Here is a 19042-nt window from a genome sequence, read left to right as displayed (position 1 = left end):
TAGTGCCTAGCACAAAGTGATGACTGGAAAACATTGACTAAATGAGCGAATGAGTGAATGAATGATACAGAATAGACTCACATCCGTGTCTTTGCTCCTTTGTGTTCCCAGACAATAGCCCGGCAATTGGCGGAGATCTTGTTGCGGGGTATGTGTGAACAGAGCTACTGGAACCCTCTGGAGGACCCACCCTGTCAGTCACCTCTGGACGATCCTCTCCGGAAAGGAGCAAACACAAAAACCTACATCCTCACTCGGAAAGCCCGCGTCTACTCAGGAGAGAAGTACGCCCGTTGTTGTCCTCATTTGTAGGTTAGGGGATGAGAGGAAAACTTCAGAAAAACTCAAGGATGAGTAGAAGTTCAGGGGCAGATTCTTCCCCTAAAAGAGAACCAGACAGACAAGTCTCATTGGCCAATTTAATGGAGATACCGCATTACTTTTAGTAACTTCAGTGAATATCTGTGCACCAGTGGGCACATTTTAAGTAGGAAAATTCTCTCCTCTCAGTGCTTGGCTACTATTCTTGGCCATCACTGTTGGTCTTTGGGATTCTCATTCTGTTTATAGTAAGAACCCCAGCATTATCCAGCAATCAGAGACAAAGCTGTTTGTAAGCCAGAATTAGCCTTTTTTCTTTTCTTCAGCAATTCCTTAATCCTTTTATTTACAGATTTGTTTTAAATGGAATTAGCTACAAGAAGAAGGAGAATTAAATAATTTGTAACTGTCTGGAAGGCGATGTCTCTTTAGAACTTCTTAATTTTTTTAAGTTTTAAATCTGGGACTTGGCCACCTTGGAGGAAGGTGGGCTAGGGAACCTTTACAGCTTCGGCGTGGGCCTTCCCCAGGTTGGGGAGTGGGGGGGGGGGGTGGCAGGCAGAGACCATGAGGGGCCAAGAGACAGGAGATTGTTGACTCACTCTTGATTCCTCCCCTTAGAGTCTCACCCTCCCATTTTTGCTGGTTCCTGCAAGGATGAGGCATGATGGCTCTTCAGAATCTCTCCATGAGGGGAAGGGGGGCATGTATGAATCAATATGGAAACCTTCCACAATGGTTATCAAGTTGGAAAAATGGCAGAGAGACTGCAGGTGGCTGCTCCTGAGGCCCCCAAAGTGGGGGTGTGTGTGTGACTAGATGCTTATTGCATGTGTCACTTCTGGAAATGATTGTCGCCTTTTCAAAGGGGACAGCATTTCTCCAGCAGGCAGCCTCCTCTTAATCCCTTTACGTTGACCCTGGCATTTCTGTCCCTCATCCTCCTCTTGTTCAGACTGCATTTCTTATATGGATTCAGACAAGTGAGCATATTCTTAGCTTTTTCCCTAGGTTTATTTTAGTTTCCATTTAATCCCCCTTTTTTATGGCCTTGTTGAACCATGAGTTTGCTGAATTCACAGCCTGTGCTTACTCCTTAGTCCTTATCTGGATTCACAGAACATCTGTTCTAGCAGTTCTCAAACTCTCACTTTAAAAATGCTGACCCCTCATTATGGACAATTTAGAAGCAGGTTTGGGGTTCATTTTGAAAGTGAAATTTATATACTAAAAATAGGCCTGAGATTTTTTTTTTTCCTGCTTTCTATGCTGCTTAATAGACAGGTATATAAGGTACCAGGTATATTGAGAAACTCAGCCTCTGCTCCCTCCCCTAATCAAGCTGGAAACATGGGTAGAGCTCTGTGTTTCTTTGGGTGTTATTCCAACGTGGCCTCACCTGTTGAAGGCAGAAAAGCTCGTAATGCGGCCATTTCTCCTTTATCTTGTGAACCACTCAGACTTTGTCACTCTGCTGACATCAACTTCCCCAGCTGCCCAAGGAGAATTACGGAGGCAACATGAAGATCTAGAAAATGCAATTACTAGTTAAAGGGAGATTTCCATACCAGGACTGGCTGCTGAGTCACAATTTCATTCCACACAGATACAATCCGTTTGTTTGTTTTTTTTAACCGTTTTATTGAGATGTGATCCACATACTATACAATTCACTCATTTAAAGTATACAGTTCAGGGGACACCTGGCTGGCTCAGTCAAAAGAGCATGTGCCTCTTGATCGTGGGGTTGTGAGTTCAAGCCCCACATGGGATGTAGAGATCACATAAATAAATTAAAAAAACTTAAAAAAAATACAGTTCAGTGGCTTTTAATATAGTCACATAATTGTGCTTCTGTCACCATAATAAACTTTAGAACATTTTTATTACCCCGAAAATAAACCTAGTGCCCCTAAACTATTACCCCCATCCCCCAATCCCTTGCCTTTTTCATATGAATTTTAGTATCAGTTTGTCCATTTCTGCAAAAAAAAGAAAGAAGGAAAGGAAAGAAAAGGAAAGGAAAGGAAGGAAAAGGCAGCTAGGATTTGGTAGGAATTGCATTGAATCCATTGATCAATTTGGAGGAGTATTGCCATCTTAACAATATTGAGTCTTCTGATCCATGAACATGGGATGTCTTTTCATTTATTTAGGTCTTCTTTAATTTCTTTCAACAGTGATTTGTTGTTTTCAGGGTATAAGTTTTTTACTTATTTCATGAAACTTACTGTGTGTGTGCATGCTATTCTTTTGGATGCTATCATAAGTGGAATTGTTTTCTTAATGTCGTTTTTGGTTTGTTCATTGCAGGTATAGAGAAATACAGTTGATTTTCTGTATTGATCTTGTATACTGCAATCTTGGTGAACTTGTTCATTTGTTCAAATAGTGTTGTAGATTCCTTAGGATTTTCCACATACCAGATCATGTCATCTGCAAATAGAGGTAGTCTTACTTCTTCCTTTCTAACTTAGACGACTTTTATTTCATTTTCTTCCCTAATTGCTTTGGCTAGAACCTCCAGTACAATGTTGAATAGAAGTGGCAAGGAGTGGTGGACATCTGTGTCTTATACCTGATATTAGGAGGGGAAAAACATCCAGTCTTTCACCATTAAGTGTGAAATTAGCTGTGGGTTTTCATAAATATCTTTCATCAGGTTGAGAAAGTTCCTTTCTAACACTAGTTTGTGGAGTCCTTTTAACTTGAAAGGGTATTTAATTTTGTCAAGTGTTTTTTCTGCATCTATCGAGATAATCATGTACGTTTTATCCATTATTCTGTTGATGTAAAGTATTACATTAATTGATTTTCAGATGCTAAGCCAACCTTTGTCAAATTTCATTGATTTTTTTTCAAGAACCAACTTTGGTTTTGTTCATTTTTTTTATTGTGTCTCTATTCGCTATTTGATTAATTTCCACACTGATCCTTATTCCTTCAGTTATCACCATCAGTTTTGAACTTTCTAGTTTTGTGTGTTCACAATAATCCTTCTGGTTTATTAGTAAAGAGAGAAAGAAAGCCTGTTGGGATTGTACTTGTCTTGGGGCTCCCTGATCACCAGGACTATCTGATTAGTCAACTCCATGGCAAAAAGGATGTTATCACCAATTTAGTTATGCTCCTTGGCAGGTGAAAAAGGGAGTCCATAGATAATGATTCAACCCCATCTTGGCCAGTAGTCCCAAACGCTTCCCCCTCCTCAGTTTCTTATGAGAAATATGAGCACAGAGCAGGCTTTAGAAGGCCCAGAGCCTTCCAGCTCCAGCAGATCACAAGGACCATTCAGAATAGCTGGTCATAATGGAATATAACAGAAAAGTGAGCTCTGTCAGAAAACTCCATTCTTTGTCACTGTGGCCTGGACCTGAAATGGAAACAGGATACTCATTCTCCCCCCATCTTGACTTTTGAAAGGAAATAAAATGTTAACAATCCTAGATAGGAAAGAGGGGAGGGATCACATGCCATGGGCCTCTTTACTTCCTTCCTTCTAGGTCTTTCTGTGAGGAATTTTTTGACCTTTGCTTATTTATTTATTAAAGATTTATTTATTTATTTGAGAGTGTGTGTGAGGGAGGGGCAGGAGAGGGAGAGAGACTCCCAGTTGAGTGCAGAGCCCGACGCGGGGCTCAATTGCAAGACCCTGAGATCATGACCTGAGTGGAAACCAAGAGTCAGACACTTAACTGACAGTGTCACCCAGGCGCCCCTGCTTATTTATTTTTTTAAGTAAGCTTTTTACAGACACATAACACATATTGAGAGAAATACACAAACTGAAAGTATAAAACTTGATGAATTTTTACCAAGTGAACACATCCATGTAATTAGCACCCTTATCAAGAAACAGATGTTGCCAGAAACCTTGAGGCCCTCTTTGTACCCTCTCCTGATTACTACCCGCTACCCAAGGGTAACCATCCTAAATTTTATCCCAATAATTAGTTTAGGCCATTTTTGAAATTTATATAAATGGAATAATATATTAAAAACTCTTCTGTTTAACTTCTGTCTGATATCACGTTTGAGAGATTCATCCATATTTCTGCATGCAGCCGGAGTTTGTTTCCATTATTATGTAGTATCCCATATATACTCCAATATATTGATCAATTCTACTCATGATGGATGTTAGAGTTGTTTCTCATTTGGGGCTGCTTCCATCTCATTCAGGCCCTGGCCCAAATAGCTTGGCTATTATCTTCTCAGAAAGATATTCCCCAATCACCTTATCTAACTGTCCTTCTTTCCGAGAATATTCTATCACATGAGCTCATTTATTTTTCATCATAGCACCTAAAACATTGATTTTTTGTTTGTTTGTTTACGTGTTTATCTGACTCCTCCTTCTAGAATGTGCTGCAATGAACATTCTCGCACATGTTCCTTAGTGCACACACATCAGGTGTATCTTCCTGCTATTGTATTCCTCCTTATTAAAAAAACACTTGAGATGGCTTAGATCATTAAATGCATATTAGACTTCATGGTTAGCACAAAGTAAGAAAGGAGATTAAAAACTACTCTTGTGCCAGAAAGTGGATGATGAAAACATTTGCTGAAAGCCGGGAGCCAGAAATTGTGCTGAGCTCCTTTGTAGGCCCCACGGGAGGGAGTGACTATTGTGGACTTCTAAATACAGGTCGTTGGAACCTCCCTGAGCCAGTGCACCGGGTTTGCGTAAGGATGAGGACGCTGTTTAAAAGTGTGAAGATGAGGGCGTTGAAGGGTCAGGAAAAGCACCTGATGGCAGCACTGAAGCCCCATGAACAACCCGCTGTGCCCCCTGCATGCCGCCCTGTGCTCACCTCAAGCAAACTCGGCCCTCCTTCCGGTCATGGTGGAGGGCCAGTCCTCTCCCCAGGAATGCAGAAGCCCTCAGGCCAGGCCATATGCTTTGTGTGACTCACCCAGTCCACTCCAGAGCATAGCTCAGTGGACTTGATCTGAATGAAAGATGCTTCTTTCTTGTCACAAGGGGGAGTTGGCCTGTGTGGAATTGGTGTGCCTGCTGATCCTCAGGTTGGACTAGCTGATCCCTCATAGTCAACAGGTACTCTTAATGATTAAGTCCTTTTCCTTTCTTGGAACGCTTGTCCTTCCACACAAACCTGAGACCGAGGTACTTTATGCCTCAGCATGTTTAATGGTGCGACTCGGGGATGGGGCAGAGCTGCAGCCATTGTGGGCTTTGACTCTTTAGCTCTTATCCACGGGCTGTGGTTTGGAGGCTGTATTTCTCTGGGAATTCTCTAGGGGTATCACAACCAGGCAAGGTATATTAAAACTAGAAAGGCAAGGGCGCCTGGGTGGCTCAGTTGATTGAATGTCCGACTCTTGATTTCAGCTCTGGTCGTGATCTCAGGGGTCATGGGATTGAGCCCTGAGTTGGGCTCCCTGCTTGATGAGGAGTCTGCTTGAAATTCTCTCCCTCCTTTCTCTCTGCCCCTCCCCCCGCTCATTCTCTCTCTCTAAAAATAAATACATAAATCTTAAAAAACAAAAAAAAGAAAAACCTAGAAAGGCACCATTGCTGGGCCTTGGAGTTAATGTCATTTATACATAACTTTCTTGTGGGTTGGAGGTGTTCAGAGCACTCCTTGCACCTAAATAGAGTCTGCATTGACACCTGGGTGGTGCCGTTGACTTCCAGACATCCAGCTCGTCATTGGTTGTGTAATAGCTAAAGATGACAGAAAGATGAACTGCAGTTGGATAAAATTGGATTAATTTCTTTTGTAGGATGGCTTCTACCACATACAGTGACATTTTTCACCCATCTGAGAAAATTTTTAGAAAGGGCTGTGATCTGGCAGCCTGGGCAAGGTCGTGATCACTGTTCATAAATGGAGATTCTTGCCCTTGTTCCTTTTGTGTAGAGTCAGACAATGAATAGGTAAATTCATCCAAAGTAAGAAAATGAGCAACTTGCTTGAAGGTCAGTCCAGGAGTTAGTAAGGTGGCTGGGTTTAGAACGTAGCCCTTCCATCTTTGCGCAGCAGGACTGTGCTCCTACCTCCTCTGCTGGCCACCAGTCTGTCCTCCAGCAGCGTGTCCTCACTGTCTACGAGCCCTGTGTTCTCTCTGTCCCTTCTTACCCCGCACCCTGCCCTTCAGTCAGCGTCCTGTGGGTTTAGGGCCCCAGTTTTTCCACTCCACAAGGCTGAGGCCTGGGCACCCCAGGATCTGCCCTGAGGCTCTTGGGCCCCCAGAGGAGATTGTCAAAAAGAAAGAGCCCAACGATTTCAACCATCTACCCTGAGCTCCACCTCTCCTTCAACGGAGAACAGGGGAGGAATGGCCAGAAACGGGTCTGGAGAATCCACATGTAGTGGAAGGGGTGTTCTGGTGTATAGTTTTCAGCATGTCTCTTAAAACCGCCCTTCCTCCTCCTCTCACCCCCCACTTCTTCCTGCCAGCTCTGACAGTTTGCTGCGCTCCTGAGTACCCATCCCGCCTGCCTCAAAAGGAAGGGTTGAGAAAGTGGAATTAGAATCAGTTAATGTGCTATTTGTTAGCAGCTCTGGCAAAAATAACACAACTTAGCATTTAAGCAGGCGGGATGGCTCAGATGGAATTTGGGGATTATCCATGGACTGAATTGGCTGGTGTTAAGTCACAATTAGCACGGGCTCTCTCTTCTTTTCAATTAGTCTGGACAATGCAGAACTGGCTAGTCGTGAAAAAAATAGTCAGTGTTACTGCTTGATTGGTAAGGTCCCAGTGGTATGTAAGCACAACCAGAATATCAGGAAATGATTGCTGGGCAGACACACACACACACACACACACACACACACACACACACACACTCGGGAGCGCTCTTCATTCAAAGCCTGTAGGCTCTATTGCTGAATTGAAGCGGAAAGAAGAGTTCTGTCTTTTGAAAAACCCAGCTTCCGCTCCCTCAAGCTACTTGTTTAAAGAAGTTCTCTGCAAATCTCAGAATCTTGCTCTTCATTTACAGGCCAGCCTTTTCATCAAATTTTAGCCCTGCGAGGACAATGGGGACCATTCCACAGGTGGTCTCCTTACCTCTAGGGACGTCAGAGGTCTAGAAAGAGAACTAGGCCCTGTGCTTTTTCTGTCTTGCTCTTCATGGTCCTTTGATGCCCTACAAAAGTTGCCAGCACTTCAAAGAGAACAAGTATTTATAATGATGTTGAAGACATTTTTTCTTTTTTTTGCCATTTTGGGGATGGGGGATCATCCCATCTCTTAAATTAAATGATGTTAGCACTGGGAAGATGTAAATTTAGTCTTTATTTTAACATCTCCAAAACATCCAGGAGTTTTTTTTTCTTTTTTTCAAACCAAGTTCATTTTTATTGCACCCTTCTTCCATTCCGTGAAAAAGAATCGAGTTTGGCTCAATTGGTGATAACACACTCAGTTCTACTCAAAGGATTCTAGAGCTTTTAGAACAGAGGAAAAAATGCTGCAAGTCTCTAAAACTGCTCAAAGCACCAAAAAAAAAAGGCTATAAAGGATGGAGATTGGGGTTATGTGTTTGGATTTTGTTCTTGTTATTGTTGTTCTCTAATCTTGAGTAACATTGAGCATAAAAGCTTTTTCTTTTAATCCCAGATGTTAGAGCTTGGCCAACTTCCATAAAATAGATTAATAAGACAGCTAGCTCTTGCATGCCACCCCATAATAGAACATGTGTGTTTAATTAAGGTAGCTTGCCAAATTCTTACAGTATTCTAGAAATGATTCAAACTCTAAAATTGCTTCCAATCTCTTATTTCATCTAAAGGACAATATAAGATGTGGCAGTTAGCGAGAAGTAAGAAGCGGACTGCTTAGTGAGATGTCTACAATCTATACCCCCAGAATGGGTTCAGGAGAGAGCTTTATCAGTGAGATAACGTCAGTTTGTAACAATCTCAATTTCTGCCTCTATAATAGGCATATATGTGATTTGGGCTTTTACTGTGGTTTTTATAGCTTTACTTCACTCTGCTGCCTGCTATTAAAATGCACAGTTAAAATGTATAAATTCCATAGATTACCATAGAAATAAGCAAATTAATTCAAGTGTCAGATGATACAGTATTTTTTGTGAGTTCTACATAAAAATTTAGAAGCTTTTAATATTCAGTACTGTTCATCGTCATGTATTTCATATGATTTTGAAATTGCCATATATAAAATTTGATTTTCTTTACACAGCATTTTTTGTCCTCAAGAAAATACTGAAGAGGCCCTGTTGTTACTGCTGATCAGTGAATCGATGGTAAGTAGAATGTGCTTTCACATTTCTCCACCCCCCTCCCCCCCCCGCCGTTCCTATAGTCCTGGTTTTGATATGGTGACTGTATCGGTGCAGTGGGGGCTTTTCTTGGGAGGAGAGTACTTTCTAGAGGGGCTACCTGGGTGGGGGGAAAAAACAACAGGGGTTTAAGAAGAGGGATGTTTCTTAATTCTCGGACTAGGTAGAAATGTCCCTTGTAGGTTAATCTCAGCCTGGAGCATGGAGCCTCTCTCAGGCAAGCAGTAAACAGGCATCTGAGTTCATTCATTTGCCCACTGGCTACGGGAACCCTAACACAACTGTGGGTAGGTAAACTATGGCTAAAAGGACCACCAGAGGAACCCTCCGAAGGGAAGGAATCCCCCTGAGGGTAACCTTTCCAAGCCACTCGACTTGCCTGGGGAGGTAGGGAGAGTTTAGGGGTAAATCACTGGTGGTGGATGCAAACCTCTGGTTTTTGTAGCAGGAGACTGATGAAGTGGCCTCGTCCTCTTGGACAGGCCTCCCGCCTGCTCCCCGGACATTCCGGAGTCCTGGGCCGTGAGAGCTCGCTCCTGTTCCCTGGCTCTAATGTTGTGAGGGAGTTTTTGCTAGGCCATCGGATTCCTTTAAAATGTTTTCTTAATGTCTGGCCAGGCTATCAAAGTTTACATCTAGAATTTCATGCCTCACCATTTATTGGCTTTCTGCTCTGCGGAGTGCTAGGCATGACTGCCTGGGCTCGAAACCGTGGGAGGCAATCTGGGTCACAGTAGTTAGTACCTTGGCACGTAAGTGGTGTGTGCTGAGCACCTGAACAGCATAGCGAGGCTCCTGGAACTGGGAAGGACCTAGATGTCCTCATACACATTCACTCATTCTATGGATGAGGAACCTGAGGACCAGAGCAGGCAAAATGGATGCAGCTTGCAGTGGTCTGTTGCTCTTTCTAGATCAGACTGCCTCCTCCCATCTCTCCCACCTCACCCGGCAGGCAGGAGGTGAAGGAGGAGGAAAAGGAATCGTGACTGAGGCAAGAGGTGGTATTTACCTTCTTCCCCAAGCATGTGGTTTCAGTGGAGGCATGAAATACACCCAGCTGAAGAGGATTTAGAAATGGAGCCCAAGAAGAATGTCCAATGGGCTGAGTAAAGAAGGGATCGGGAGAAGCTGGGATTAGTCAGGGAGGCCAGCATTCTTCTCTTAATTTCAAGCTTTGGGTTTTCTTGTTCTGTGAAATGGCCCGGAGATGTTTACAAGAGCAAGACTGCTTGAGTTACCACTGCTTTTTATCTGGAGCCTCTCTGACGTCACTGGCCTTACTTCCTCTGAAGGAAACAGGTTGCCCCCCTTGACTCATCTTTCCTTGACTGTCAGCTGGTAACTCAGAATGGTGTCATTTACATTCTGTACTCTGCCTTGGCATGACCAGGGAAGGCATATATGTGAGCAGCCTGGCACCTGGTGGCTTTCAGTAACTGTTTTTCAAATGAGCTGGTCTCACCATGCTTTGTCATCGGTTCTTCAGCGGGGGCGGCCGGCTCATGTTGGCCCCCTAGCTCACATTCCCTCATTCTCAGCTGGGCTCCTCGCAACTTGGCAGTGAGTTTCCTTCGGGCAGGCTTGGTTGGTAACGTTGGGAAAGTCCTGAAAGACTGGTGGCCACACATTTTAGATTTCTTGGACAATTCTGATCAAAAATATTGTGTTCCGTTGTCAGAGTGTGTGTTCCAGTTTAGAATTTGGAAAACATAGCCACATCTCCAAAATGCTTGCTCCAAGTGTAGATGTCTTGGGAATGATGTCTCCACCTTTCCTGCTCCTTAATTGAAATGATAGAAACTAATAATACTCAAAATTGAGATCCCTTTGAGACCATCAGATTTGCCTCTGTGGTGTTTAATTTCTGGAAACTCTCTTCAGAGGATGGTGAAACCCAGTGACATCCTCAGTAAATACGAGCGTCTGGGTTTCCAACCAAAACGATTATGCTCTCCCTGTAAATTGTTCCATAATTATGTAGGTAGAAGTCTAAATTAAGTTGCTTTTGGAAGCTTTTTTCATGTTCCTTGACTTCTTGATTTTTCAGTTTTTAGACAGAAATCCACGTGCTCAATTTCAGAACCAAATGAGAATTCCTGTGTTTTTTTGGTGTCTAAGAAAATTGTATTCTTCATTGGTTCTGACTCTAACTTTAGAAACATCAATTTGTCCATAGTCTCTCCACCTGTAAGATATGGTTTGGCATTGTACTGCTTTCTCACCTCAAATCAAATGAATTTTCCCCAGGAGAAAAAGGGGTTATCAGAGCTACATTTGCACAACTACCTCTGAGACAGTGTTCTGGGATATTTATTATTTGTGGATCTGTTTGAGGTTTGAATCAAAAGACATCAATAGACTTTCTCTAAAAACTAAAAAAAAATGTACTTGGCATAACTTGAAAATCTCTCAAGTAGTATTTTGTTTTGTTTTGTTCTCTTCCAGGCATTGGTCCTAATATGGAACATTTATAGCAAGTAAATAAAATGAGACTCCTTATAGCAGGGCCCTGTTCCCTTAGAGCTTCTTTTGTTGGCTCAAAGTTGCTCCTAACAAGAAAACCTTAGAATGAAATCTTCAGAAGCAGGCTTGTATCCATAAGAGATGACTCACTTGGTAGGAAGTGGCCTGTCTTATATATTCTTATTTGTCTTTGACATTTAAGAGCAAGGAGTTTTAAAGTGAGTAAGTACGGATGGGTGGCTAAAAGTGAGCGCCTTGGACTCATACACAGAGAGAAGGCATTTCATCTTATTAGTGAGAGAGGAGGTGTGTGGGCATGTCAGGCAGGAGGATAGCCATCAGCCTGCCCGGACCAGGGACCCTGGTACCTCACCTACCACTTTTACAGGAGAAACCAAGGGGGCCCTTTCTGTCCTCCTAGGGATGCATAGATCCAGAAACTTCTGCTAATTAGTAGGGGGAGAAAAGACAGGCAAAATCTAACTTAATTGATTCTGAACTCCCTAGCAGGGAGGAAAGGAAAATGGTTGGAGTGGTTAGCGGCCCTAATACATGTGATATGTCTGGAGACTCTGTCGAGAAATTAAATTTCAAAAGTAATGAAAACACGTTGTTGTAAAGAGCATTTGATTCCTAGAGAGATGAGATTAATAAGCTTGAATGTGCCTGCTGTATTTCTGAGCCAAGCAGTGGAGACACTCAAGAGGCAAGGTGTTCTCCTGAGTCCTCTGGTACTAGCTTTTAAAACAAAAATCGGCTTGCTTCTTGCTTTCTCTTCTACAGCTGTTTGGTGCTTCCCTAAACAAGATCGCATTAGTCTTTGTAGTCTGTTCCGATGAAGGTGCCGTATAGGGATCTGAATGTTGCTTTAGTGGCAGAGGAAAAGTACTACGCGTCTCTGTAGGACTGAGGGAACTTAATGGCACCATTTGATGATGGGAGTGTGGGACTGGAGATCCCCCCCCACCCCCGCTCATTAATGTACAGCAGGAGCTGGACCGACAAGTGAGGCACAGCAGGGCCCCACCCGATGGGTGAGTTTGCTGCCCCCGAGCCCTGGCTGTGTGCGCAGGAGGGCTGGCTGGGAGCCCGAGGCCGGGAGAAATCACCCTGCTTTGCATCAGCTCCGAAAGCCTCCTGCAAATGCCTGCTGGCAGGTACCAAGCATCCTCCAGGACCATGCCTCCAGGCCGTTGTGTTTGGATAATGCCCTGAACCGTGTGCTGCGGTGCTGGGGGGGTTTTGAATAATCAACCCAAGGTGACAAGCCCCTTACTCCTGCCCTTGTCTCCAGGCCCTTGGCAAAAGCCCTTAGGGGCAGGAGGGCCTAGATGGCTTCTCTCCACAAAATGATAGTTGTGTGCCTGGGCTGGCTCACCATCTGCTTCTCTCTTCTGTGTTGTTTTCAGGCCAACCGGGACGCTGTGCTGAGCAGAATACCCGAGCACAAGAGTGACCGCCTCATCAGCTTGCAGAGTGCATCTGTGGTCTATGATTTACTGACCATTGCCCTTGGAAGAAGAGGCCAGTATGAGATGCTGTCGGAGGTAAAGCCCTTGAGTCTGGTACTTCCAGGTTGGGGGCGGGGGGGGGGGGCACTAGCAGAAGAAGCACTGGGAAGAGCTGTGAGACCAGGTCCTGAGCCCTCTGTCCCTGGCAGCCGTGTGACCTTGGCCTGTCACTTCACTCTGTGAAATAGGAATTGGGCTAGATGATTGGATCATGGAATTCACCGGTGGTGACTTCCTACCAGTGGCCCCTAAACCCACTGGCTGCGAGTTTGCATGTGAGGGAAGGCAAGCATTTCTCAAGCAGTTTCTCTTGCAGGGTAATTTCTGCCATCACCCAAAATCTCCCATCTGTGATCCTAATTCCCTTAGAAAGCCGGTTTTACTTTGTTTAAAACGATGCGTAAGTCCTGATGGAATGGCACCATCAGGCCCAGCGTATTGTCAGATGAACTGGTATCGGCATCCCTATCAGTAAACACGGTCTTCATTTAAAGGCTTTTGCGTCTTCAGAAGAGACCCGAGTTGATTACAGATCTCGTGCGAGGTCCTGTCATTTTGTTCCTTCAGCTTCTAAAAAACACTGAGGATGGAAGCTTGACTGTTTTACAGTTTTCAGAAGGGGCTAGTTAATCTCGGGCTGCAGGCGTGCATTATCGAGCTACTGCCCAGAATACCAAAGTCCTCCAGGGTGTGGGCGGAATAAGTAACACGATCGGTTTATCCTTTCTTTAGTGGAGTAAAAAGAAAGAAAGAAAACAACTCATTTTGTTAAAGTGGACTTTTCCATGTTATTTATCTTTTTCTTTCTAAATTTATACCCATTGCCGCAGCTTCCGGGCATGGGGACAGGGAATGAAACACAGTAACACATTGGCTGGCGTCAGATGAGCGCCCGGCTCACCCCCTAGCCTGCCGGTGCGTCGCCGTCACATGAGGCAGGAGCCTTGGAGGACAGAGGAGCCTGCGTGGCTCGGGTCTTTTTTTAGTCTTCGGTTTGGTGACTCTACAGGACAGTGGTTACTCAGTCTTCAAAAAAAGCCCCTCTCAGTCCGGCTAGATAAAGCAGTGTGCCCGGATGTTCCTGTCCCACATGGCTCACCCCCTGGGTCTCTGCCCAGATTCTTCCCTACTCCACGTGCTTCCGTTTCCTTGGACCCTCCCCTCCCAGCCAGCTTGGTGCCTGTCTGCTGTGTCACCGTGGGGTCCGTCCGTGGGGACAGTGCCACCCAGCTCCCAGTTGAGTCCTTTTCAGGTGAACTTTTTTTCCTCCAGACAAACCACTAAAGAAACCATCTGTCTGGGTCCGAGGTTGGTTGCGGTTGGCATGTCTCCTTTCATCCCATCACGTAGCAGCATGGCCTTTCCTCAGCTTGAATTTCGCTGACCTCAGAACCAGGTGTGAGGAGCTTGAGGTGGCTGGCGTGGTTGGCTGGCTGCATGGCTCCTGCCCACGGACTTCTCGTCATGCCATGAATGACTGTAGGGGGACGGCTGTCACCTTTGCAGCATTCCTCTGCAAGCCTGGCATGTGCCTCCTCCCAGCATGGAATACTGGGGCCTTGTTTTCACTCCAGTGACTTTCATCTTGGTATCACACGTAGCTTCCATCTTGTGGGGATGACCTGACGCCCGAGTCACTAGGTGGTCCGATTGGTTGCTGGAGCTTTTGCGATTCAGAATTTCACTGCACTGGTCACATTTAAAGCGATGGGGACAGGGCCAGAGGTTGCCTCGTAGGTGATGGAGTACAAGGGTGGGAGAAAGGGAAATTTACCACTGTACATTCCTTGGAAGCCTATGGATTTTATACCATATCTTTGTTTTATCTACTGAATATATAAATCAGTTGATAAGATAGACACAATGGAGGACATTCATTTCTGTAATACACGTATATGCGGTCCCCCGTTCTGAGCCAGGGGCTGTGATTAAGGCTGGGATACCACCATGCGCGAGGCATGGTCCCGGCCCACGAGTGGCCCCCAGTCCAGGGGGAGGCAGCCAAGCTGCAGGCAGCTGCCCTCTGGTGTGGCTGGTGCTGGGGAGGGCAGGGTCTGCTTCCAGTAGTAAAGCATTTGACTACATGGCTTCAACCTTGCTGTTTCTACTTAGTTTTGCAGTTGGAGCCTCCCCAGCAAACATTTGATGGCCATGTCGTGTCAGATCTTTTAACTAAAACAGGTCCTATCTAGGAGAAAGCGGCCGGCATCTGGGTGCTCAGTTTCAGAAGGTCCAACCTTGGCTGAGCACAGACCCTCTCTCCTCTGGTCCCAGGCTGAGGGTCCTGCTTCCTTCATTTGCTGCCATTTTCTTCTCCTCCTCCTCCTCCTCCTCTCCCCCCCTCCACTTCTTCTTCTTCTTCTTTCTTCTTCTTCTTTTCTTCTCATCTGCCCTTCCATTTTCTCAGGGCTTTAGGTTAAAAGGCTAACTGTATTGTTTTTTCATTGGGGTAAACTCCCGTAACATAAACGCAACCATTTTAAAGTATATAATTCAGTGGCATTCGGTACATTCACTGTTGTGCAGGCATCACTCTATCAAATCCTAGAAGGAGACCCTGTCCCGAGTAAGCAGTTGTCCCCCACCCACCTCCCCCAGTCCCTGTCCACTACCAATCTGCTTTCTGACTCTATGGATTTACCCATCTGGGGTATTTCCTATAACTGGAACTATCCAGTAAGTGACCTTTGGAGCCTGGCTTCTCTCAGCGTAATGTTTTCAAGGTCACCCGTGCTGTAACCCGTAACGGGACTCATTCCTTCTTGCGGTCGAATGACATTCCGCTGTGTAGATCCAGCACAATTTGTTCACCCATTTATCTGGTGGTGGGCATTTGACTCTGGGGAGTGGTGCTGCCGTGGGGACAGCTGGATTTTAAACTTCCTATGCTACTTCTGGGGGCCCCGTGAGCATGAGTGGTTGTCATTGCTGTCCTTCATCGTAGTCGTATAGTCGGTCCCTGTCTCCACCTCCTGCATGGTGGCCAAAGTGATCTTTCTGAGACACCAAGAGTGGCCGCCACCCTTCTGTGCAGAAACATTTGATGGCTCTTCTTCCCATCCCACCCTCTTTTTTTTCTTTCTTTTGTTTTGTTTTCCTTTTCCTCCCATAATGAAAGTGACCTCATCGGTTATCTTTTTTGCAATGTGAAGCACCTTGCAGACTCCTTGAAGCATTAAACAATACAGACAAGTATGGAAAAGGAAATAAAAGTCACTTAGAGTCCCGCCCTCCTGAGACAGACTACCCCTTGACATCGTTGAGACCATCTTTTCATGTATCTCTTTATGAGTAAATGCACGTACATTTACGCAAGTTTCAAGGAATGAGGTAGTGTCCTATGTGTGCTCTTGTAGATATTCCCACTCATTTGTCTCCCCTCCATTGGCACTCCACCCCGTCTCTGTCTCCTCAGCCCCCAAACCCAGGTCAGCAACCTAGTGTGTCCTGAGCCCTGGTCCTTGTGTTCGGGAGCTCGGGTTTGGGTTCTGGGTCTGCCACTCAGATTACACTTGTGTGATCCTGGCAAGTTGTTAACCCCTTATGCCTTGGTTTTTCCTTCTGTAAAATGGGGACAGTAGCCATACCTATCTCAGATCATTGTGAGGCTATTCGTTAAACTAGGTAAGGTACTCAGAACAGAGCCCGACACTTGCTATGTGATACTGAGTGGAGCTCATTACATGGCAGCTGGATGCTGCTGTGCTGTTCCCACCAGCATATGCCCAGGAGTTGCCGGGCACAGGGGAAGCAACAGAGAAGAAGGTCTTTTGGCTTCCAGAAGCTTCCAGTCTAGTTGGAGATGAAACAGAAAGACACAAAAAGACAACTGATTAGAGAAGACTGGTGAGTGCAAGGCATGTTCCTTTCAGGAGAACGGACCGGGGGGCTTGCAGCCACGTTTAAGAGGTTGGGGTGCCCTTGGGAGAGGAGAAACTGCTGGTACATCAAGGGCCGATAGGAATCAGAAAGTCTCAGAGCAGAGAGACACCTTCATCCTCAAGACCCTGGGGGTACGAGGGCATGAGGCCTGAGGATCCGGGAGCCAAGGGCTTGCTCTCATGGAGGAGAGGTAAGAGAGAACACTGAACAGAAAGCATGGGGCCAGGTTGTCAGCCCCCCAACGTCTTGGGACAGGACCCCTTCGGCTGGTCCGTGAGCAGGTCCCCCCAGCCTCAGCAACGCTGCACAGATCTTCCTTTATACCAGCTGGATCCTTTTAGAAACAGAAGTTAACGACGGCCAGGCTATTGGGAGAGATGACGCCTTACCTCCTCCCCCTGCCTCAGACTTTCCTGCCTTCTCTTGTCCCCAAACAACATCAATATGCCACATCAGACACAGCACGTTCTCCTTCTGCTGGCTCGCCTCCCCGGCTGAGCTGGGCCCCTCGGCACTCCTACACCGACGGGGGAAAGGACGGGGCCCCTCTGCCACGGTGCCCAGCATGTCTTGTCATCTTCTCTCCCCCTGTCGTTGACACCTCTGGTGTGTCCTGCAGCATGGTGCAGACCCAGCCTTTTAGGAACTGTGCCTTCCAGGGGGGAGCAGAGCCACTCTGGCGAGAAAGCTGTCCTCTCTGTCTCTTTCTTCGGTGGTGTTTATTCCGGATGGACGGTTCCTCTCCCATCCCAAGATCGGCTGCCTTGGCATGTGCCCACAGAATGCCTTTCTTCTTTTTAGGGCACCACGCAGCCAGATACTGGGCAAGGAGCACTGTACAAAGGAAATACAAACCAGAGGTTTATCACATCCTCATTCTGACAGGTTTAAATATAAGCACAATGTTTACCATATCTCCAGTGCAATGAGTTTTCGTGTTTTTAAAAGACTAATTGTGAGCCCCGCTGAAAGGTTTGTGTAGGAAGGAACACTTTTTTCTTCCCCCTTCAATTTAAATAGCAGCACTAGTTGGCATGACAACCCGAGCTATTAAAAGTAAAGCAACAAGCACTGCTTCCTCTGTTTTTTAGAATGAACCCAAACTGCTAAGTAGGTTTGTTTCTTGAATTTGACTATTAATGGCTCCATTTTGACAGAATGTTCTGGGGTCCCTCTAGAAGGGTGTATGTGTCCCCTCTACATAGCTATGGCAGCTGTAGAGACAGAAATGATATTTTTATCTTCCCTGTTGAACTCATATTCATTTGTTTATGGTAAATCTCAACAACATTATAGTTCTGTGGGTAGAACTGTCTGGCTAGTGCTTGTACCAAAGGGACATTTACACATTCCTAACCCAAACACTTATTTAATCAGGGAGCATTGTGAAAAACACTTGAACGTCTAAGTCTGCTTAACAGGCCTACCATTTGTCAGTTTCTATTAGCGTTTGGTGTTTCGTGCAGCCCCACTTGGGCTGCAGAAGCCCGGCCTTGACCTGGGTGCCAAGCTCCCTAGGAGGGGTCGGTGTGACCTGACCTTCTGAGAGATGAAGGCAGAATGTTTAGTTCATGGTAGGTGTTCAGTAAAAACCTGCTGAATAAACCAGTGCTTCAAAGCTAGTGTACCTTCTCGTCACTCCCTTTCCTTTGATTTTTGAGATAAACTTTCCCTGGATATGCAATGAGTAGGTCTTCCCCAGGTGGGCCCAGAGGGTAAAGGTCATGTAGCTGGGAAATAGGTCACAGAGGAAGAGCTGGGCCCACTGTGGGGCAGAGCACCATACAGATCCCAACTCTGGTCCAGCTTTGGGGGTCACCCAGCAGGGACCAGGAGCCTGCATGGCAGGCCTGCCCCGAAGCATCTCAGTGACGGACATGACCACCGGCCCCTACGTTTCCACTATTATGGAAGCATTTCTTGAATTAAGTATCATTGCTCCCTTTTTATGGCCCTCAATGAATTTTAATATGCCATTTTAACCTTTTTAAAAGGTGTACAATTCAGTGGCATTAATTACATTCACGATATTGTACAACCTTCATGACTATTTCCAAATTTTCCATCACCCCAAACAGCAACTCTTTACCCATCAAACAGTAGCTCCCTATTCCTCCTCCCTCCCTAACCTGGTAACCTCTCATCTCCGTTCTGTCTCTGTGAGTTGGCATCACGTAAATGGAAGCATGCAGTAGTTGGTGTCTTATGTCTGGCTTATTTCACCTAGCCGCATGTTTTTGAGGCTCTGCTCTGTTGTGATAACACATCTGATAGCATGTATCAGACTTCATTCCTTTTTTGGCTGAATAATTTTCCCTTGTATGTATATGCCACATTTTGTTTATCCATCCATCTATTGGTGGACACGTGTAGTGTTTCCACCTTTTGACTATCATGAATAATGCTGCGATGAACACTGGTGTACACATATTGGAGTTCCTGTTTTCAGTTCTTTTAAGTATACATCCAAGAGTGGAATTGCTGGCTCATATGGTAATTCTGTGTTTAACTTTTTAAAGAACTACCAAACTATTTTTCACAGCAGCTGCACCATTTTCCATTCCCAGCAGCGAGGCAC

At 45.4% G+C, this 19042-nt stretch overlaps 1 protein-coding gene across 6 annotated transcripts in view; it reads left to right on the top strand.

Moving 5' to 3' along the window:
* Positions 1-19042, top strand: part of TTC7B (tetratricopeptide repeat domain 7B) — a 246829-nt gene that overhangs the window by 113347 nt on the left and 114440 nt on the right. For all 6 annotated transcript variants that reach the window (XM_032405782.1, XM_032405781.1, XM_032405780.1 and 3 more), the window contains 3 exons: positions 112-284; positions 8506-8569; positions 12481-12618. In XM_032405782.1, the coding sequence (XP_032261673.1) occupies positions 112-284; positions 8506-8569; positions 12481-12618 (375 nt within the window). The remainder of the gene's footprint in view (positions 1-111; positions 285-8505; positions 8570-12480; positions 12619-19042) is intronic.

This window comes from Phoca vitulina, unplaced genomic scaffold (assembly GCF_004348235.1).
Source record: "Phoca vitulina isolate PV1807 unplaced genomic scaffold, GSC_HSeal_1.0 scaffold7, whole genome shotgun sequence".
Taxonomy (NCBI): Eukaryota; Metazoa; Chordata; class Mammalia; order Carnivora; family Phocidae; genus Phoca; species Phoca vitulina.
This window is presented reverse-complemented; position numbering and strand designations above follow the sequence as displayed.